The following is a 22,777-nucleotide window of genomic DNA, read 5'->3' on the forward strand; positions in this document are numbered from 1 at the left end:
ATGCCAATTTACTGCTCTACCTCGATTAGGTGGTTTAAATGGAAACTAACATTCACAGGGGAATAAATCCTATCTTGAGGATTTGTGTAACTCGAGTGTAGTTGTCTCATTTATCAAGTTAGGAATTGGTTCAGGGCTTAACTTTGGATAAAGGCATGTAACATTTCCCTCAACTGTCCTGACACGTCATGAAATGTAAAACATTCGCTTCACATTGTTCTGTGTATACTTTTTATGTACAAGGACTTAAGTCAAACTCTCGGGGCCTCTGTGCTATTATTCCTTAAAGGTGGACACTCTTAACAGAACTGATTAATCCCTCAAAACACTTATTTATTTGCTATAGCACTTCAAGGTCTTGCACATGGGGTGGGAATTGTTGACTAATTCCTTAAATATAAATCAGCTGGAAGGATCTGTACAGCATTTGGTCCATGAGTGAAGGTTTGGGTATGTTCTGTGATACTGACAATAAAGGCTTATGTCCCCCTTAGTTTGGTGTTTTATTGAGTCTTTATATTTGGTGTGTTGTCAAGCAGTATGAATTTCAATTTCTAGACTGATTATAGGGCAACTACATTCTCCTCTGCAGTACCAAATCACACTTATTTATGAATATAATACACCCAATCACTCCTCTGATGGGTCTTCGGAGGCTCGCTACCCCTGACTCTTCCTCAGTTTCACCAGGAATGCTGAAAGGACAAAATGTCACAGTGAACAACACAAGACCATGGATGTATTCTGAATGTAGCAGATGAAGAGCTGCCCAATTCTCTATAGCAGAAAATCATATCTATCCCAACAGACCCCACATCGAATAGGTTATGTAGTGGTTTCATGATCAAATATGCACATTTTCCATCAAACTGACTTAAGGCTGTGCATGATGACGTGGGGCACATAAACCACTTGGTGCTTATGTGGTTCATTGTGTTCCCATTGCATTATCCAAACTACACATAAATATCAAACTTGCCCTATCTGGATTTGGCGCATGCTCTCTAATCTAGACAATAGTTTGCTGGTAAAGTGGACAGGGTAGGTTATGATGAGAGCAATATTTAACAATTAGCATTGAAATAATGAGCTTGATGAAAATTTCCAATAAATATCATCACTTAACCACCATTAAAGGAAGTCCAGTATACTCAGCTAAATGACTGTCTACATCTGATTTGTCATATGACTTAACTTTATGGAAACGTGGTTATTGACACTAACCTGTGTGGCTCGCTTGCTCCGGGTGAGGTCGAGCAATGTAAGGGACACTCCCATATGGTGCGGGTTCCGGACTGCTTGTGTATTCTGAAAGAATAACAAAATGTGTGTTGACACACAATATTACCAAATAGAGGGCTTTTATTTTGAAAATGTCAGTGGCCATCTGAAAGACAGGGTCAGAATAACACATTTCTGGTGGCAGTGTAGCCTAGTGGTTAGAGCATTGGACTAGTAACCAAAAGGTTGCAAGTTCAAATCCCCGAGCTGACAAAGTATAAAATCTGTCGTTCTGCCCCTGAACAGGCAGTTAACCCACTGTTCCTAGGCCGTCATTGAAAATAAGAATTTGTTCTTGACTGACTTGCCTAGTAAAAAATACAAATATAATGCAACTGCAGCGGGATATTGTAATTGCCTTTAGTTTAGACAGACATTATGACATCATAGGATCCCCATGTGACCGGATGATTTGAACAAGAAATCACCTTTTTCTTCATCCGACTTGTTATTCTCCCCTTCCTCCTGGTTTCTCGCTGAGGGAGGAGCTTTCCTGCGGCAGAACCGCCCATCTTTCTGGATTGCTGGAGCCAACAGCCAATCCCTGAGCTGCACTTCGATGATGCGTTCACACAGCAGGGGGAGGGCAGAGCATCGGAGGCCCTCCAGTAGATCAATGACCTGCGTTATACTAAATCACACAGAAGAGCGTGAAGGAGACATGTAAAGTACCTCAAAAATGGAAAACACACATGAAAGCAAAGTCCAGAAATAACCTCTGAACCCCTTCACACTTGAGATCTGAAAGGACTGGACAGGTGTAGGCAGTGTTTATGGGGTATGGGTTAGGGGTTGTTCATGGACGGGTCGAGGTTACTCACTTGGCTAGGTAGACAGCACAAACTGCTCCAGGATGGAGATGTGGAGTCACAGTGGGCAAAACCAATTGAGGGTTTATCATATCCAGAGCAATCTGAAACACACACACGTTTCTGAAGGTTAGTGACTGGTCAAGGGAGGGTTTCCCAGACACAGATTCAACTCCTGGGCTGAAAACCATGTTTAGTGCCAGAATCTGGCGCAGCAGTAATGCTCCCGAATCGTGACCCGCATACCCCTATGGTGACGGGGGTTCAAGCCCTACTTCTGCCCCTCTATTTCTCTGTATGCCCTATCATAAATTATAAGATTTCCAAGGTGATTTGCTTTGCACTGCAAAAAAAACAATTATACAAAAATACACCAGTTTACAGAATTGCTCAATGAAAACTATAAGTGAAATGCACTCAATTACAAGCAAAAAATACATATCCTTACAGAGTGAAACCCTCGCCCGGCGAGGAGCAAGGATGCCCCCTGCAGGTCAGAGTTATGAAACTGGACGTTGTCGGGCCATTCCTCTCCTCGCCGCAGGATCCAGGAGGAACACCAGCGGTTGTAGTTGAGCACGGCTCGTCTGTGGTGGTCCTCCCTGATTTCCACACTCATAACACTGCCCTTGGAGCCCACTGGGGAGAACAATAATAATAATAATAATACATGCCATTAAGCAGCCACTTTTAGGGTGTTTTCACACTTGGTCCCATTCAACCAATTTTTGTAAACTCAGTAGGGGTCGCTGAATTTTTTGTGCAGTGTGAACACTCCAAAGTAACTCAGACCACTCAAAAGAGCCCCTGAAGTGAACCAAACTGAGACCATAATCGAGAGGTGGTCTGAGTTCGGTTCGCTTGAATTCCGCGTCTTTTTTAGGGCAATGTGAACTCAAAACTCCCCAGGTTTGCTTGTCATTATTCCCGCACCACACACTAGACTACTGCAACATCCTCATATTGGTGCCACAAAAAGAGAGAAGATGATGATGTGCAGGTTCGCTGGAAAATGTGTGCTGTTTTGGGATATTGATTACCAATTGTCAAGAACTCACAAAAATTCCAACATTTGTGGAGTTTGTAGTTAAGATTGGTTTGCAATATGTGATCTGAAGGCTAAGGTAGCTTCCTAAGCTGTTTATTGATTGTAGAGTTTGAATAGTGTGAGAAGAAAACCTATTTGGTGAGAATCAGAGTACACAATCTATTTCAGCTCTTAAAAGGGGCAGTAGCTTACCTTGGGTGTACACTTTTCAATTATAGCATTATTTATTCTGCAGTTATTCTGCTATTTATTCTGTTAGCAATAAAATGTACAAGTTAATAGTATCTTCTGATTAAAATGATTATGTCTCATATTTGAATTAAATGCAATCAATTAGTAGAGTGGTGCCAGGAAAATAACCTTCAACGTCAACAAAACAAAAAGGAGCTGATCGTGGACTTCAGGAGACAGCAGAGGGAGCACGCCCCCATCCACATCGATGGGGCCATAGTGGAGAAGGTTCAAGTTCCTTGGCATACACGGACAATGTAAAAATGGTGCACCAACACAGACAGTGTGGTGAAGAAGGCGCAACAGTGCCTCTTCAACCTCAGGAGGCTGAAGAAATTTGGCTTGGCCCGTAAGACTTAAAACATTTACAGATGCACCATTGAGAGCATCCTGTCAGGCTGCATCACCGCCTGGTACGGCAACTGCACTGTCCTCAGGGCTCTCCAGAGTAGAGGTCGACCGATCAATCGGAATGACCGATTAATTAGGGCCGATTTCAAGTTATTGAAGTTATTCAAGGTATTTTTGGGAGCCGATTTTGCAGATAAAAAAATATAAAAATGATACCTTTATTTAACTAGGCAAGTCAGTCAAGAACACATTCTTATTTTCAATGACGGCCTAGGAACGGTGGGTTAACTGCCTTGTTCAGGGGCAGAATGACAGATTTTCACCCTGTCAGCTCTGGGGATTCAATCTTGCAACCTTACACTTAACTTGTCCAACCCTCTAACCACATGCCTCTCGTTGCACTCCACAAGAAGACTGTTACGCGAATGCAGTAGAAGCCAAGGTAAGTTGCTAGCTAGCATTAAACTTATAAAAACCAATCATAATCACTAGTTATCACACATGGTTGATGATATTACTAGTTTATCTAGCGTGTCCTGCGTTGGATATAATCGATGCAACGCTGGGGGATGACTTAACAAAAGCGCATTTGCGAAAAAAGCACAATCGTTGGACGACTGTACCTAACAATAAACACCCATGCCTTTCTTAAAATCAATACACAGAAGTATATATTTTTAAACCTGCATATTTAGCTAAAAGAAATCCAGGTTAGCAGGCAATATTAACCAGGTGAAATTGCAACAGTTTGGGAAGCCTGTCTCATTGCGAACTAATTTGCCAGAATTTTACGTAATTATGACATAACATTGAAGGTTGTGCAATGTAACAAGAATATTTAGACTTAGGGATGCCACCCGTTAGATAAAATACCGAACGGTTCCGTATTTCACTGAAAAAATCAATGTTTTGTTTTCGAAATGATAGTTTCCGGATTCGACCATATTGATGACCAAAGGCTCGTATTTGTGTGTGTTATTATGTTAGAATTAAGTCTATGATTTGATATTTGATAGAGGAGTCTGACTGAGCGGTGGTTGGCAGCAGCAGGCTCGTAAGAATTCATTCAAACAGCACTTTCGTGTGTTTTGCCAGCAGCTCTTCGCAAGCACAGCACTGTTTATGACTTCAAGCCTATCAGCCTAATGGCTGGTGTAACCGATGTGAAATGGCTAGCTAGTTATCGAGGTGCGCGCTAATAGCGTTTCAAACGTTACTCGCTCTGAGACTTGGACTGCAAGGGCCGCGGCTTTTGTGGAGCGATGGGTAAAGCTGCTTCGAGGGTGGCTGTTGTCGATTTATTCCTGGTTTGAGGCCAGGTAGCGGTGAGGAGAGGGATGGAAGCTATACTGTTACACTGGCAATACTAAAGTGCCTATAAGAACATCCAATTGTCTAAGGTATATGAAATACAAATGGTATAGAGAGAAATAGTCCTATAAATACTATATTAACTACAACCTAAAACCTCTTACCTGGGAATATTGAAGTCTCATGTTAAAAGGAACCACCAGCTTTCATATGTTCTCATGTTCTGAGAAAGGAACTGAAATGTTAGCTTTCTTAAATGGCACATATTGCACTTTTACTTCTCCAACACCTTGTTTTTGCATTATTTAAACCAAATTGAACATGTTTTCATTATTTATTTAAGCCATCAGACTGTTAAATAGCCATCACTTGTCGGACTCCACCCAGTACCCTGCCCTGAACTTAGTCACCGTCACTAGCCAGCTACCACCCCATTACTCCCCCCGGCACCTCAGAGGCTGCCCTATGTACATAGACATGGAACACTGGTCACTTTAATAATGTTTAAATATGGTTTTACCCATTTCATATGAACAGGATGTAACCTTTATTTAACTAGGCAAGTCAGTTAAGAACAAATTCTTATTTACAATGACGGCTTACCCCGGACAAACCCGGACGACGCTGGGCCAATTGTGAGCTGCCCTATGGAACTCCCAATCACGGTCGGATGTGATGTAGGCTGGTAGCCAGTACCAGTCAAAAGTTTGGACACATCTACTCATTCCAGGGTTTTTTCTACATTGTATAAGAATGTAGAACATTCGGTATATATAACCCTTACACAGCCTGGAGGTCCACTGACACTCACTATTATTCTACAATTGTAGAAAATATTATTTCAAAACTATGAAATAACACATGGAATCATGTCGTAACCAAAAGAGTAAAACAAATCTAAATATATTTTATATTTGAGACTCTTTAAAGTAGCCACCCTTTGCCTTGATGCAGCTTTGCACACTCTTGGCATTCTCTCAACCAGCTTCACAAGGTAGACACCTGGGAATACAGAAGATAGCCCTATTTGGTAAAAGACCAAGTCCATATTATGGCAAGAACAGCTCACATAAGCAAAGAGAAATGACAGTCCATCATTACTTCGTTGGGTTCTAAACAAACAGAGTAAAACTCATGTATGATTAGTAAAGAGGTTAAACCAAGTTTATTCACCCATTGGGTCATACAGCTGCATTAGACAAAGACATATTTCCACCAGTGGTAGTATACATACCCCAATTTGGGTGACATCTCTCTAAACATTACAACTTTATTGCTAGGCAGGAAATTAAGTGATACGGGCAATCAACTGTTCCTTCTCCCTTAAATGTGACCTGACCTCATCCCTCACTAAACCACATCTCTCCATCAGTGCCTGTCAACATGTGATTGCCTTTCCTTTATTCAGCACATTCCAAGCTTAATTAAGACATTAAGGTCAGTCAATCCGGAAAATTTCTTCAAAAACAGATGCGAAAACCATCAAGCGCTGTGATGAAACTGGCTCATGAGGACCGGCCCAGGAAAGGAAGACCCAGAGTTACCTCTGCTGCAGAGGATAAGTTTATTAGAGTGAACTGCACCTCAGATTGCAGCCCAAACAAAAGCTTCACAGAGTGTGGTCCAGTGCTGCAAGGAAAGACCTAGTTAAGCTGCAGCTGGCCCAGCACGTCTTGCTCTTCATTGTAATCAGAGGACTGATATAAATACTATGCATACCAGTCTCTCTTGGCTAAGAGTTGATCAGAGACTGATTGCATCACTTCTACTAAGAAACATTAATGTGTTGAAAATTCCTAATTGTTTGCATAGTCAACTTACACACAGCTCTGACACACACTTATCCCACCAGACATGCCACCAGGGGTCTTTTCACAGTCCCCAAATCCAGAACAAATTCAAGAAAGAGTAGAGTATTATTTAGAGCCATTATTGCATGGAACTCCATTCCATCAGCCAATGGGGATCCAAATAAAATACCAAGTGTGAATCAGGCCTTTATGGTTGATACCTGCAAAGAAACCACTACTAAAAGGTCACCAATAAGAAGAAGAGACTTGTTTGGACCAAGAAACATGACCAATGGACATTAGACCGGTGGAAATCTGTCCTTTTGGTCTGGTGAGTCCAAACGTGAGATTTTTGGTGAGATGCAGAGTAGGTGAAAGGATGATCTCTCCATGTGTGGTTCCCACCATGAAATATGGAGGAGGTGTGATGGTGTGGAGGTGCTTTGCTGGTGACGATGTCATCCAATCATTTAGAATTCAAGACACACTTAACCAGCATGGCTACCACAGCATTCCGCAGTGATACGCACTCCCACCTGGTTTGCTCCCTCCAGGCTGTGTAAGGGCTATATGACCAAGGAGAGTGATGGTGCTGCATCAGATGATCTGGCCTCCACAATCACACAGCCTCAACCCAATTGAGATGGTTGGCGATGAGTTGGACTGGAGAGTGAAGAGAAAGCATCCAACAAGTGCTCAGCATATGCGGGAATATCTTCAAGACGGTTGGAAAAGCATTGCAGGTGAAGCTTTTTTGGTTACTCCATTATTCCATGTGTTATTTCAAAGCTTTTTCTACAGTGTAGAAAAGAGTAAATGACAGAAAAACCCTTCAATGAGTAGGTGTGTCCATATAGATATATATATATACATACACACACAAAATTGAAGTAGGAAGTTTAAATACACTTAGGTTGGAGTCATTAAAAATTGTTTTTCAACCACTCCACAAATGTATTGTTAAACTATAGTTTTGGCAAGTCGGGTAGGACATCTACTTTGTGCATGGCAAGTAATTTTTCCAACAATTGTTTACAGACAAATTATTTCACTGGATCACAATTCCAGCAGGTCAGAAGTTAACATGCACTAAGTTGACTGTGACTTTTTTCAGCTTGGAAAATTCCAGAAAATGATGTCATGGCTTTAAAAGCTTCTGATAGGCTAATTGACATCATTTGAGACAATTGGAGGTGTACGTGTGGATGTATTTCAAGGCTTACCTTTAAACTCAGTGCCTCTTTGCCTGACATCATGGGAAATCAAAAGATATCAGCCAAGACCAATAAATTGTAGACCTCCACAAGTCTGGTTCATCCTTGGGAGCAATTTCCAAACACCTGAAGGGACCACGTTCATCTGTACAAACAATAGTATGCAAGTATAAACACCATGGGACCACGCAGCCGTCATACTGCTCAGGAAGGAGACGCATTCTGTCTCCTAGAGATGAACGCACTTTGGTGCGAAAAGTGCAAATCAATCTCAGAACAGCAGCAAAGGACCTTGTGAAGATGCTGGAGGAAACAGGTACAAAAGTATCTATATCCACAGTAAAACGAGTCCTATATCAACATAACCAGAAAAGCCGCTCAGCAAGGAAGAAGCCACTGCTCCAAAACCACCATAAAAAAATCCAGACTACGGTTTGCAACTGCACATGGAAACAAAGATAGTACTTTTTGGAAAAATGTCCACTGGTCTGATGAAACAAAATAGAACTGTTTGGCCATAATGGCCATCGTTATGTTTGGAGGAAAAAGGGGAAGCTTGCAAGCTGAAGAACACCATCCCAACTGTTACGGATACAGTTATCCTGTGTGTGTGTATCCTGTGTGTTTCTTTTCTCTCCTTCTCCCCTCTCAGGTGAAAATCATCACTCCCCAATCAGTCAACAATCAATCATCAATCAGAAGACACACCTCCTCCTATTTCCTGACCTATCACAGTTCCTTCCCCATGGTTTAAAAACCCCATCATTTGTTTGTTCTGGAGCTCAGCTCAGCCTCTCTGTAAATGCCATGTCTGTAGGTCTCTGTGTTTCACGCTCGCTTTGTGTCTTAACCTCTCTTTTGTTTAAGGACCTCATAGCACTTTGTCATCACCTGTGAGTATTGTTTTTGGTTATGGTGTTTTTGTTGCTGGTGGGAAAAGGGGGAAACCAAGACAAGTCGCCCATGGGCATACACTACCCGTAGGTGAACTTTGTTAAATACACTAGTTAGAACTGGGCGGACCACCCACTGTATTTTTGGTTAGTTAGCTGTTGTTAAAGTAGGCTAGTCTAGCTTAGGGGTGTTTTTGAATACTTATTGTTTCTTTCCTTGGGTCCAGCTCAGCCCATTTTCCTGCTCCCCCCATTACCATGTGTTTATAAATAAACCTAGAGTTTGACGGTAGATTTCTGTTGTCGTGGTTATTTCGTTCACACTTTTACTTTGTCACAATAATAATTTGCATGAGTTATGTTACGAGTCTCATTACCATCCCCCCTAGACTGTCGGGCCAAAAGGGATTCGTAACATAAGTGGAGCCTCGTCCGGGATCTGTCATAACTGACACCCATGCCGCTCATGTAGATTGTTGTAGTGGTATAGTTCAGTGTTGAGCGTCATAGCTGAAGTAGCATTAGTGTTTGCTATTTTCTTTGGCACTTGTGAAGTAGTGTAAAATGACTACTTTTGATTTGAATTTTTTTTTGGATAACCCTTCGTGGGAGGTTTTTGACAAATGTCGTAGAGTTGATTTAATGACCTTGGCTGACCATTATTCAGTATCGATTCCGCAGAGTTTAGTTAAGGCGGAGGTGAAACGGCTAGTATTAAATGTATTGTTGGAAGAGCAGGTGCTTGTGTTACCGCTGCCTGAGCCTACTACCCCTGTAGCGGATGTTGCTGCTCCTGTAAGCCCATTGGTGTCTGATAATGAGGGAGAGGCTAAAACACCAGCCACATTGTCTCATTTTGATCCACTCTCCCCACTGTCAAATGGTGATGCCAGGAGGGATGTCCGTTTAGCACAGTTCCAAATGGAGGTGGAAGAGAGAGCCCAAATTAGGCGAGAGACTCTCCAGTTGGAGATGTGTAAAATTGAGGCAGACAGAGAACAAAGGCAGTTGGAGTTCAAAATGCGCCAGATGGAACTTGAGGCAGAGACAGCAAGGCTAGCCTCCGGTCCTACTGTGCCTGTTTGTGAGCCGTCCTCACCTGCTGTGTCCTCAAACACGTTTGACATTAGTAGGCAGATTGTCTTAGTACCTTTGTTCAGAGAGTCAGAGGTTGACTCCTATTTTTGTGTATTTGAGCGTATAGCCGTAGCATTGAAATGGCCTGAAGAGGTTTGGTGCCTATTACTTCAGTGTAAATTAACTGGTAAAGCCCAAGAGGTTTTGTCAGAGCTACCTCTGGAGGACAGTTTGAATTATGAAGTGGTCAAAGCTACTGTTCTTCGTGCCTATGAGCTTGTGCCTGAGGCATACCGACAGAGATTTAGGTCTCATAGAAAGTCTTCTAGTAAGACTTATGTGGAATTTGCTAGAGACAAGGGAAATCTGTTTGATAAATGGCATGCTGCTAGTAAGGTAACTGATTTCAACTCTCTCCGGGAGTTAATCTTGTTGGAAGAGTTTAAAAATTGCTTACCCGAACGCATTGTAGTTTACCTAAACGAACAGAAAGTATCATCCCTGGCAGAAGCGTCTGTGTTGGCAGACGAGTTTGTGTTGATGCACAAGTGTGTTTTCGGCTCAAACTGAGAGTAGAGCCACTGAGTTTCCTACCTTTAGCCCTAGTCGTCCAGCAGTAGTATGTCAAGCACGCCAGAAGAATGAGCGTCCATGTTTCTATTGTCATAAAGTAGGACATATGATTAATGATTGCTTCCTGCTTAAACGCAAACAAGGGATGCCTCTTCGTGCCAAGCCACCAACAGGTGTTGCTCTACTTTGTACGGTTGTGAGGTCTGCAACAAAACAGGTGCCTCCGGGTAACTGTAGTTTGAAAGTCTCAGTCCCCGACCACAGTTATGAACCATTCATTTATGAGGGGTTTGTGTCCCTAACGAATGACGAAGCGTCTCAACGACCGGTTAAAATCCTTAGAGATACTGGTGCGGCGCAGTCGTTTATATTGTCTGATGTGTTGCCCTTATCTCACGATACATACTGTGGTTCCAGTGTGTTAGTGCAGGGTATTGAAATGGGTTTTGTCCCAGTGCCATTGCACTTTGTGAAAGTACACTCTGAGTTAATCAGTGGAATATTCAGAGTGGGGGTACGCCCTATGTTGCCAATGAAAGGTGTGACCTTTATAATGGGTAACGATATTGCCGGAGGAAATGTAGTACCCGTATTGGAAGTATTGGATAAAAGTGACCACTCTCTCTCGAATGAGCTGGCACAGAGTTATCCACATGTGTTCCCCGCTTGTGCTGTCACTCGTGCTCAGGCACGACAAGAGGGTGATGAGATAGATTTGTCGAACACTGTTCTGTTCAAAGAGGTTGATCAAGAGGATGGATTGTGTGATACCTCTGAGAAGCTGATCACCTCTGACAAACAGCCTAGGAAAGAATCAAAGAACGTTGAACTTATTGCTGATGCAATACAGTTACCAGTCACTCGTGAGCAGCTGATTGCTAACCAAAAGGTTGACAACAAGCTTGCTAAATGTTTTTCTAGTGTTGTCTCATTGGAAGATGTGAAGAAGAAGAACGTGGCTTACTTCATTGATGGTAATCTCCTCATGCGTAAATGGAAATCCCATGTTGACGCAGATGGAGATTGGAATGCTGTTTACCAAATAGTAATTCCTACAGCCTTTCGACAAAATGTGTTATCCCTTGCTCATGATCACCAGTGGTCTGGTCATTTAGGAATCACAAAAACTTATGATCGGATCCTTCGACATTTCTTTTGGCCGGGTTTAAAACAAGATGTGGCTCAGTTCTGTCGGACATGCCACACATGTCAGATAACAGGAAAACCAAATCAGGTTATTCCTCCCGCTCCTCTTTGTCCCATACCTGTCATAGGTGAACCATTCGAGCATGTGGTGGTTGATTGTGTCGGACCGTTACCGAAGACAAAATCGATTAACCAGTTTTTGTTAACGATAATGTGTATGGCTACAAGATACCCCGAGGCCATTCCTCTGAGAAGGATTACAGCCCCGGTAGTGAGTAAAGCCTTAATAAAATTCTTCACGACATTCGGGTTACCTAGGGTGGTACAAAGCGATCAAGGTACCAATTTCCTATCCAAGCTCTTCAGGCAGGTGTTAAAATCCTTGTCAATTACGCACCGTGTGTCAAGCGCCTATCACCCAGAGTCTCAGGGTGCACTTGAAAGATGGCATCAGACACTGAAGTCTATGCTACGTAAATATTGTTTGGAATCTGAGAAAGATTGGGATGAGGGAGTTCCTCTAGTTTTGTTTGCTGCTCGTGAAACTGTGCAGGAGTCCCTAGGTTTCAGCCCGGCTGAACTGGTGTTTGGTCACACAGTGAGAGGACCAATGAAAGTCCTTAAAGAACAGTTCTTGTCCCAAGAGTTGTGTACCAGAGATGAGAATGTGTTGGACTACGTTAGTCGCTTTCGTGAGCGCCTACACCAAGCTTGTGCTCTCGCAAAGGAAGCTCTGTCTTCCTCACAGAGGAGCATGAAAATACATTATGATAAAGAGGCTGTTTCTCGTCCACTACAGCCAGGTGACCAAGTACTGGTGTTATTACCTGTTCCAGGATCTTCACTGTCAGCTCGTTTCTCGGGTCCTTATTTAATTGAAAAGAAAATAAGTGAAACTGACTATGTGCTTCAAACTCCTGATAGACAACGCCAATCTCGTGTGTGTCACATTAACATGTTGAAAGCTTACCACACCCGACCCATCACACATTTAGAGAGTTCAAAAACATAGGAAGGTACTGCTGTCTTCTCTGCTACTACTGCTATGATTGTGGACTGTCATATTGATGATGTTGATGGCTTGGAGTTGCGCAATACTCAGCAGCAGTGTGTTAGATTGCCCAACTCAGAAATGCTGCTGTCTATCCAATCCGGTCTGGTTCATTTAACGGATGGACAGGCCAATGATATTGTGAGGCTACTACACAGTTTTCCATGTCTCTTTAATGACGTTCCTACTTGCACAAATGTGTTGGAACATGACAATGTTGGAAATGCTACACCTATCAAGCAACACCCATATCGTATCAACGCTTCCAAGAGGAAGATAATGAGGGATGAGGTGAGATATTTGTTGGAGAATGACCTGGCTAAGCCAAGTTCAAGCCCTTGGAGTTCTCCTTGCATTTTGGTTCCTAAACCTGATGGTACGTCCAGGTTATGTACGGATTATCGAAAGGTAAATTCTGTCACAATGCCAGATTCGTTCCCGTTACCCCGACTGGACGACTGTATCGACACTATTGGTGCTGCTAAGTATGTAACTAAGTTAGACCTCTTAAAAGGTTACTGGCAGGTTCCGTTAACTTCACGTGCTTCTGAGATTTCTGCTTTTGTGACCCCAGACAACTTCCTACAGTACTCAGTCATGGCTTTTGGGATGCGAAATGCACCAGCCACCTTCCAACGACTGGTTAACTCCGTATTAGCTGGCGTTCCTAATTGTAGTGCATACTTTGATGACCTAGTGATTTATTCGTCTGAGTGGTCAGATCATGTTGACTCGATAAGGGTAGTATGTGAACGGTTGGCAGCTGCTTCTCTAACCGTGAACTTGGCAAAGTGCGAGTTTGGGAAGGCTACTGTTACCTATCTCGGTAAAGAGGTTGGCCATGGACAGGTGCGCCCTGTTGATGCCAAGGTCTTGGCTATAACTGCATTCCCTGCACCTACCACCAGACGAGAGCTACGCCGCTTTTTAGGGATGGTAGGCTACTACAGTAGCTTCTGTAAAAATTTCTCTGCGGTAGTTGCTCCATTAACCGATTTGCTTAGTCCGGCTAGATCATTTGTGTGGTCCCCTGATTGTAAGAGCGCTTTTGAATCAGCGAAAGCACTCTTATGTAGTACACCTGTACTTGCTGCTCCAGATTTTGAACAACCGTTCAAACTTGAGGTAGATGCTAGTGCCAGAGGTGCTGGTGCTGTTCTACTGCAGCAGGACAAGAGTGGAGTGGATCATCCCGTTTGTTATTTTTCACGTAAATTTAATAAGTGTCAAACAAACTATGCGACAATAGAACAAGAAGCTCTTGCTTTGTTGTTGGCTCTGCAATACTTTGAAGTATATATTGGTTCCAGTGCTCTACCCGTGATTGTATATACTGACCATAACCCCTTAGTTTTTCTCCACCGACTGTACAACCAGAACCAGCGCCTTATGCGTTGGGCGCTGATTGTACAAAATTATAATTTGGAGATCCGCCACAAAAAGGGTTCTGATAATGTGTTGGCAGATGCTTTGTCTCGTGTGTGAAAATGATTTCTGCATGTTTTGCAAGGTTGTTGCTTTGTTGTGAGTATTCATAGAAATACTGTAGTCGCAACCCCTAGGGTTGCTCTTTTAAGGGTGGGGGGGATTACGGATACAGTTATCCTGTGTGTATCCTGTGTGTTTCTTTTCTCTCCTTCTCCCCTCTCAGGTGAAAATCATCACTCCCCAATCAGTCAACAATCAATCATCAATCAGAAGACACACCTCCTCCTATTTCCTGACCTATCACAGTTCCTTCCCCATGGTTTAAAAACCCCATCATTTGTTTGTTCTGGAGCTCAGCCCAGCCTCTCTGTAAATGCCATGTCTGTAGGTCTCTGTGTTTCACGCTCGCTTTGTGTCTTAACCTCGCTTTTGTTTAAGCACCTCATAGCACTTTGTCATCACCTGTGAGTATTGTTTTTGGTTATGGTGTTTTTGTTGCTGGTGGGAAAAGGGGGAAACCAAGACAAGTCGCCCATGGGCATACACTACCCGTAGGTGAACTTTGTTAAATACACTAGTTAGAACTGGGCGGACCACCCACTGTATTTTTGGTTAGTTAGCTGTTGTTAAAGTAGGCTAGTCTAGCTTAGGGGTGTTTTTGAATACTTATTGTTTCTTTCCTTGGGTCCAGCTCAGCCCCTTTTCCTGCTCCCCCCATTACCGTGTGTTTATAAATAAACCTAGAGTTTGACGGTAGATTTCTGTTGTCGTGGTTATTTCGTTCACACTTTTACTTTGTCACAATAATAATTTGCATGAGTTATGTTACGAGTCTCATTACCATCCCCCCTAGACTGTCGGGCCAAAAGGGATTCGTAACACCAACCGTGAAGCACGAGGGTGGCAGCATCATGTTGTGGGTGTGCTTTGCTGCAGGAGGGAATGGTGCAAGTCACAAAATAGAAGGCATCATGAGGCAGGAAAAGTATGTGGATATATTGAAGCAACATCTCAAGATAAAGCTTGGTCGCAAATGGGTTTTCCAAATGGACAATGACCGCAAGCATACTTCCAAAGTTGTGGCAGAATGGCTTAAGGACAACAAAGTCAAGATATTGGAGTGGCCATCACAAAGCCCTGACCTCAATCCTATAGAAAATTTGTGGGTAGAACTGAAAAGGTGTGTGTGAGCAAGAAGGCCTACAAACCTGACTCAGTTACACTAGCTCTGTCAGGAGGAATGGGCCAAAATTCACCAAACTTATTTTGGGAAGCTTGTGGAAGGCTACCAGAAACATTTGACCCAAGTTAAACAATTTACTACCAAATACAAATTGAGTGTATGTAAACTTCTGACCCACTTGGAATGTGATGAAAGAAATAAAAGCTGAAATAAATCACTCAACTATTATTCTGACATTTCACATTCTTAAAATAAAGTGGTGATCCTAACTGAATTGGGAAATTTTACTCGGATTATTGTGAAAAACTGAGTTTAAATGTATTTGGCTAAGGTGTATGTAAACTTCAACTGTGTGTATGTGTATATACACACGCACACACACAGTCCGACATCGCTCACCTTAAGAAAAATGTATTCCATTCTTTTACATTTGTGTGTAATGCACTGTTGGAGCTAGGAACCCAAGCATTTCGCTAAACCCACAATAACATCGGCTAAACACGTGTACGCAACAAATAAAATTAGATTTGCTTCCAACATCTAAGTAGGTATATCTAGCCGTATGATAACACACTGATTGAATGGCTTGTCCTGCACTTTGTGAAACCCCAGAGTGCATCCAGGTGACTTACAAAAATGTATAAACGCATGACTGTTTGTTTGGCCCCAGCGGGAATCAAACCCATAACCCCTGGCGTTGCAAACGCTTACCGACTGAGTCACACAGGACCAAGACAAGAACGAGGGGTATCGGTGAAACCCCAAATTGCCAATCTTGGACTATTCACGTTGAGAATAAGGCTTTCTGATTCATCCTAGTGAAGGCTTAAGATATGGATGCAGTTTATCTTTCCCCTCTATTGTATGACAACCAGCCACACAAGCATTTGTCCACTTCCACTCATGACTCATAGCAAACGGGTGATAAAATAAATATACAAACCAGCTCGGGACAGGAAAAGCGACATGGCCCCTGACCCGGAGCCTGACTCCAACACACAGTCTCCCTCTGTGACGTCCATCATCATCAGCATCATACTGGCATCCTGGAGAGAGGAAGAAAGAAGAGAGTGTGAAAGAGACAGAAAAACATAGGATATAAGTCTTTCCTACAATGAGCTGTTGTAGATTAGTATGTATTGTGCAGTTAAAGTATAATCTCTGATATCAAATCATGTAATGTTTGATTCCACAAGCCAAGCCAACAGTCAAGACTATACCATTGCGTCGGTGATTGCACTGCATGCACTCTCCATAAGCAACAATAATACTGCTCAGTAGCATGATGTATTCTGGGGAAAAAAGGTTATGCCTCTTCCAGTGCCAGAAAGGAGCATCTGCTACATACAATACCTTTGGATAGGCGATTGCCGGCCCCCTCTTCATATAAAGCACGTATTCCTCCAGGTTGGGCCGCCGTATAAGGATGGGTGTCCCGTGGATGGTCCGAATGAAGTCTCCTGCGTGGCGGCCGACGATGTCACTGTGTCCGATGGTGCCCCAACTGCTCTGGAGACGTTGCCCATCCTGCAGCTGAAACATCTTCCTAAACTCCACGCGGCCCTTCTTCCGGTACTCCGCCAACAGCAGTTCCCCAAAAGTGAGTAAATGCTCCCCGGGAAGAAGGGTGGGAGTCATAGGAGTCACATATCCCTCCACTTGTGAAGAATTGTTTACCTCTCTGAGAATCGGGCAACCATTTGGCTCTAGTACTGTGTTATCAATGACAGTACCCTCCTCTTTTTCTTCTCTCGGTCTAACTGTGTCATGTCCTATGTGCACCTGTGGTTCTGCACTTTCTACTTCTCCTTGTGAGCTGTGGGTCTTAGTCTCAGTCACCGAGGCTGCTGAAGTATTGTGGTCTTTTTGAACCCCAATCCCATCAGGTTCCCCCTGTTCCACTTCCAGGTTCTCCTCCTCTCTCAGTGCCAACAATTCTGGGGCTAGTGAGTCCTGAGGCAAAAGGCGACTAATCCTCTCCAAGGGTGAGAGTGGTCGCCTTTTACCAAACAAACCTCTTCCCTGGGTGTGCATAGGGGTTAGAGTCTGGGGTGAGGGGTCAAGGTTGTCTGTTGTTTTGCTCCCGTTCTCATTTTCCCCTTTCTCCCCCTTAGGATCAGTCCCAAAGCTCCTTGTGTACAGTGTACATGTAGGGAGTCGACTTTTGGGAAGGAACTGCCTGTATCCCTGCTGGCCAATGCAGGTGACACATATCCGCACCAGTCTTTGTGTGAAAAGACCTATCTGAAATCCAACAGACATCAGTGCGAAGTGGAGTAAAACTGGGTGTGCTGAATTGGTAGCATGTGGACAGTGTTTTCATGACACCAGCATGTTGCATTCAGTGTTCACAATGCTTTTTCAAATCACTAAGTGACACTTGACAAGTGACATATGATACTGACAGTGACTCGATTTCACAACGAACCTTGATGGAGAATAATAACCCACATTTGAAAAGTCCGGTCCTTCACAAATGAGAGAAGGCAGAAACGAGAGTAATTATAAATATACAATATACTATACATTTACATCAAGAATCATGAACAAAATTGACAGCGCGTTTACATTTCAGGAGGTAATGGCAGATAGCGTACAGAAGACATTGTGCATAGATCACCTATTTTCTTTTTTAAATGTCATTAACTAACCGTTTCGGTCCTTGCCCGTTGCTTTACACTATGGATGTCGCCATGCTGGAAAACGCAAGTGTTCTACGTCAATGCAAAGCGACAGACCACGGATGCCGTACTTTCTATTTACCACTAGATGGTGCCACTTGTTGTTAGCCTATTAAAATTGAAAACTTCAATTCATGAAAATAAATAGCTTGCCAGCTACTAAACCCTGTTACCCAATGCTAACGTTATAAGCAGCCAGCTAGCTTCATGATGCTCGACCAGACAGGGTTATGTGTTAAGAAACTTGCCACAATAACGAATAGGCACAATATTGGAATTTGCTGTTTGCCTTCAAAGTAAAAGTACCTATTTGAAAGTGATGCAGACGATTACAAATGGTGGAATCATATCATATTTAGTTTAGATAATGTTAAACAAGGTTGGAATGTGAAGAAGAACACAACTGAGTAGAGTTTACACACATATTAGAGGTGTAGCTCTTATCGCGGGACTGTGACTGTATGAAAGCACCTCCCGAGTCAGCCTATTGTGTGTATTGACTTTCATATTGCACTGTACAGCTTTACCTAAGAATTGGGGATCAATGAAATACGTTATCAGTCTACTCAATACCCAAGATATTTTTTCCCAAAGTCCTCCTCAGAGTTATCAGACTCCAAAACATCTACGCAGTATTGTTTTTCCTTTGGAATAGTGTTCAATACACATAGGTTGACAATAAATGTGGCTCAATTCACAGTTCTTTCAGAGTCCCACAATAAGAGCTACAACACTAATGTTCTCTGGGTGTCACTGAGTAGACTGATACCCCATGTCATTGATCCACAATCCATAGGTTAGGCTCGTGGTTACAGTGTTGGGCCAGTAACATAATGGCTGCTTGATCGAATCCCCAAGCTGCCAAGGTAAAGAAAAATCTGTTGTTTTGCCACTGAACAAGGCAGTTAACCCACTGTTCCTAGGCCTTCATTGTAAATAAGAATTTGTTCTTAACTGGCTTGCCTAGTTAAATAAAGGTTATATATATATATATATATATATATATATATATATATATATATATATATATATATTAATAAATAAATACAAATACTGTACAGTGAAATAAGTATGCCCCTCATGCAATTCTAAAGTCTAATACATCCAGTGTAATTTCAACAGATTTTTGTCAAATTAACAAATAGTCTTTTGTTGATTTTATATAACAATTCAACCTCGTTTAGCATGATCTATTCAATTATGTCATAATTCTACTATTTGTATTCATTTGCATCACTGTCAATGACACTTATTTTGAAGGCTAACTGCAAAGTCGATTGTTGTGGCGAATCCTTATTGTGGCTAGCTTCACATAGATGGGTCCGACCACCAGTGATCAAATAAGAAAATTAGTTATTTTAGATTACACCTAGGTAACTATAGCTAATGAAACAGATTGTCGTTTTGCTATGTTTTTGCGGTAGAACATTGTTTGCATTTTTTATGACCAGCGCTGTTGCTGCTTGTTTACCAGCATCATAGCATACATATCGATGAATCGCTGTGACATATGAAATATGAGTGAATGTGTAATCAATGAGTAATAACTACGTAAAACATTTATGAATGCCTTAAATGTATGTGACGTGCAGTCATATTCAGGTCCTGATTGGTCAACAAGCTTATTTGGAACGTCAAATCGTGTTATTATCTCTTTTGACATGCAAAAATCCAAACGGCGTTCCACACGTCCTACAAGTGTTGGCTCGTCAGACGTCATGGTACGTCATCAGAAGTGTCCACTTAATTTGAGGCCTGAGGCGAGTGGGTGTCCTAAGTGTTTGGAATGCTACCGAAGTATACTAAGTAGTGGACACTATTTCCGTTCTTTTTGGGCCCATTAGTTAGTTCTTCCGAAAATGGGCGTGGCTTCAACGTTTTCAGATTTGTAGAAAATGGCGGAAAACATGTAGCCGAAGTGTGACCAACGAGAGCGGATACAAATTCATTGCTTTAACTAATTATGACATGTTGAGCAATGTAATAAAGTAATGCTTTTTCAAAGACAAGCTACACTGGCTGACAATTTTTTGATTTCGCTAACCTTACACACCACATAGATCATCATTACAGCAGTACTAGGTACCAGTATGTTAGCTAGCAACGTAACATAGTTACCTAACGTTAGCTGGTTACTAATACATCGAACTTGCCAGTATATTAACTGTATGATTTCTAACTAACTACCCAACGTTTAGCTTGATTATTCAAGTCATTCTTACCTATGTAAAAAAAAATCTAGCTAAAAGGTATAGTGCGTTCTCAATGGACATAAATCGCTGTGTTCCAGAACACAGTATGACTGACGAATTTACAAATGCTCAACACCAGTTGAATATGTCCGGTGTCAGTAAATTTAGGGGGAAAAAACTAATTACATTTTTGCCCGCAGCACAGTTACAGTCACCAACGCTCTGGATAACATGAAAACAGCCTATCCAGCTCTGATAGGACCAGTACAATTGTCATTGAGATGTTCTATCATTTGTGTCGACGTAGCGAACCATTTAGCTTGTTGTGATAGTCAGAATGCTCGAATCACTCCTACTCCTCCGCCAGAGCGTCCAGTGTGCGCTCTGAACGCTTCAGAGGGGAAACGCTCTAAATTTATGAACGCCCAGAGCGCACTGTGGCACCCCAGATTGAATTTACGAAAATACGTAAAATGTCTTGCTAGTCATTTGTTATGATGGTAAGAGGTTGCACAGCAACAGCATCCATTTCCGGTAGAAAGGCGAAGCGCTAGTATGCTCAACTGAAAGGATACCGTTATTCTACTAAAATGAACTCATTAAGTATGTCGTATAAAGTATGTTATTGTGAGTATTCGAACACAGCTTGTACTCTTTCTTCGTCATTGAATACATATCTCCTCCCATTTTCACACTTTTAATTCTAACCACGCCCCAAAAATCTCACACTAACCAATGAAAAGTCTCCAACTGATGCACCAACGCGCCTGCTCTGTGGGCAATAAACACGTGGTTCTTGGCAATCCACGCAGACATTGGTTTAATAATGGCGGCTGATGGAGGTAGTTTTTCTTTGGGGCTCCCCTGCGTTTTCTCTCCAAAGTCACGTCAATACCTTGCTTTATGTGCTCAGGATGGCAGACTTCGTATTTGGAACACAGATATTAAAACACTTAATCAAGAATACGTGCCTTCAGCACACTTAAGTGCCACTTGTACCTGCATATCTTGGGGACCATGCCGAAAGGCCAAGGTATGTGTCGGGGGAGGCGTAGGCCCAGGCGTTCCTGCTAGTAAAACAACTTTCTGATAACTTTAATCAAATAAATGCATTTAGACTTACGTTATTATATCTATTTGTGATGGAATTATTTCTTAAGTCGTTTACAATTCTGTTGTGTGTTGTATTTGCCACGTTTAGCTTGTTGAAACTAACGTTAGCTAACGTTACCTCCTGTCCTGCAGGACGCACATGTTAGTTGCACATGGTGGTAGCCCCAAATTGCCACGAGTTCCTTGAATGTGTCTTGATTCAGACTAAGAACGACTAATAAGTCAAACAAATACATATAACAAGGACAGTTGTTCTTCAAATACTAACACAAATGTAAATGGCCAACCGTAAAGGGTTAGCTAGCTTGATTAGAATATCTAGCTAACGTTAGCTACCTATTCACCATGTGACGCAGATTTTGATTTCCAAATCCAATTTTGTAACGTTATTTTCCGTACCCCTCTAACGTATAACAACAATACACGACTGTGGAGTTATTTGCTTTGTCTTATTTTTTTATGTCATTGAATTTGACCACAGTAATGCGTTTTTCGACCACGTTTACCCACCTTTAACTTGTTAGCTATCATTTCATATACGTGTCAGATGGGAAACACTTCACGCCACTTCGATGCCGAAGTGCTTTTTCGTAGTAGGGTAATTTAAGCACCAGGTTAGGATAACGTGGCAGGTTATTAAACCGGTTGAAGTAAGGAAAAGGGGTAGGGTTATCAAACTCTCGCCTTACCTGCTACGGAAATCACTTTAAATCTAGGCGTTCTGACAAGGGACACTTCACGACAATCTATTTAACCGTACTCCCTTTAGTATGAATCTAGGCAGCTACACGTTTAAAGTAAAACAGGTGATGAGTAGGGGGGTGGCTATTCAAGTGACATGGTATTTAGTGTCACAATAAGAAACCGTTTTGACAACTTAGTGATTTTACAGTTGGCTTTTGTGGTCTAGTTACTATGATTTCGGCTTCCTGTCAATGCAAGGGTTACCTGTAAGCAATGTCGAAGATGAGTATTTCATGGCTCCCAACACCCAGGAAGCTCCAACTCAAACTTCCATTTGACAGCTCCGCAAGCCTTGTCAAAATAAGTTTGATACTCACCATATATGGAATTTCCCTGAGCAACTATCATTTACTCCTGTTACAACTGACATGTACTTTAAAAAAGGTATAGATACAAATTTACAAGCAACTGAAAACGGACGTTTCGCCACCCCAATGTGAATCACTCACCATGCACAGGTCAAATCAAATGTTATTGGTCCCATGCACGTGGTTAGCAGTGGAGCGAAGTGCTTCTAGTTTTGACATTGCAGTAATAACTAAAAATTCCCTAACTATCTAATACAGACGTAAACATTATTAATGCGGCATTGTTTAAAGTGATTAGTGATACATTTATTAAAGTGACTAGTGATTGGGTTCCAATGTAGGCAGCAGTTAGT

The 22,777-nt window shown here is 42.2% G+C and overlaps 2 protein-coding genes across 3 annotated transcripts in view; one reads left to right on the forward strand and one right to left on the reverse strand.

Moving 5' to 3' along the window:
* Positions 1 to 4: 4 nt before the first annotated feature.
* Positions 5 to 22,141, reverse strand: trmt61b (tRNA methyltransferase 61B). 2 transcript variants are annotated; one of them, XM_064925790.1, is made up of 8 exons: positions 22,062 to 22,141; positions 16,740 to 17,854; positions 16,330 to 16,432; positions 2,539 to 2,729; positions 2,103 to 2,194; positions 1,710 to 1,912; positions 1,225 to 1,308; positions 5 to 695 (listed from the first exon to the last, which is right to left on the reverse strand). In XM_064925790.1, the coding sequence occupies exons 2-8, from the start codon at positions 17,646 to 17,648 to the stop codon at positions 661 to 663; spliced, it is 1,617 nt and encodes a 538-aa protein (XP_064781862.1). In that variant the 5' UTR covers positions 17,649 to 17,854; positions 22,062 to 22,141; the 3' UTR covers positions 5 to 660. The 2 variants fall into 2 exon arrangements, with proteins under 2 accessions (XP_064781862.1, XP_064781853.1); XM_064925781.1 differs by lacking the exon at positions 22,062 to 22,141 and adding an exon at positions 18,038 to 18,118.
* Positions 21,058 to 22,777, forward strand: part of wdr43 (WD repeat domain 43) — a 41,326-nt gene continuing 39,606 nt past the window's right edge. The window contains exon 1 of the mRNA XM_064925772.1: positions 21,058 to 21,292. Coding sequence (XP_064781844.1) covers positions 21,086 to 21,292 — 207 coding nt within the window. The 5' untranslated portion in view covers positions 21,058 to 21,085. The remainder of the gene's footprint in view (positions 21,293 to 22,777) is intronic.

The sequence above is a fragment of the Oncorhynchus masou genome, chromosome 2 (assembly GCF_036934945.1).
Source record: "Oncorhynchus masou masou isolate Uvic2021 chromosome 2, UVic_Omas_1.1, whole genome shotgun sequence".
In the NCBI taxonomy this organism is placed as follows: domain Eukaryota; kingdom Metazoa; phylum Chordata; class Actinopteri; order Salmoniformes; family Salmonidae; genus Oncorhynchus; species Oncorhynchus masou.

What these genes read in the sequence shown, in the direction of transcription:
- trmt61b (XM_064925790.1), bottom strand. Translation starts at nt 17,648, where the DNA reads ATGTCTGTTGGATTTCAGATAGGTCTTTTCACACAAAGACTGGTGCGG. An exon ending in CGGCAATCGCCTATCCAAAG is followed by an intron (nt 16,433 to 16,739) that starts GTATTGTATGTA and finishes TCCTCTCTCCAG; the next exon opens with GATGCCAGTATGATGCTGAT. An exon ending in TGTGCTGTCTACCTAGCCAA is followed by an intron (nt 1,913 to 2,102) that starts GTGAGTAACCTC and finishes TGTGTGATTTAG; the next exon opens with TATAACGCAGGTCATTGATC.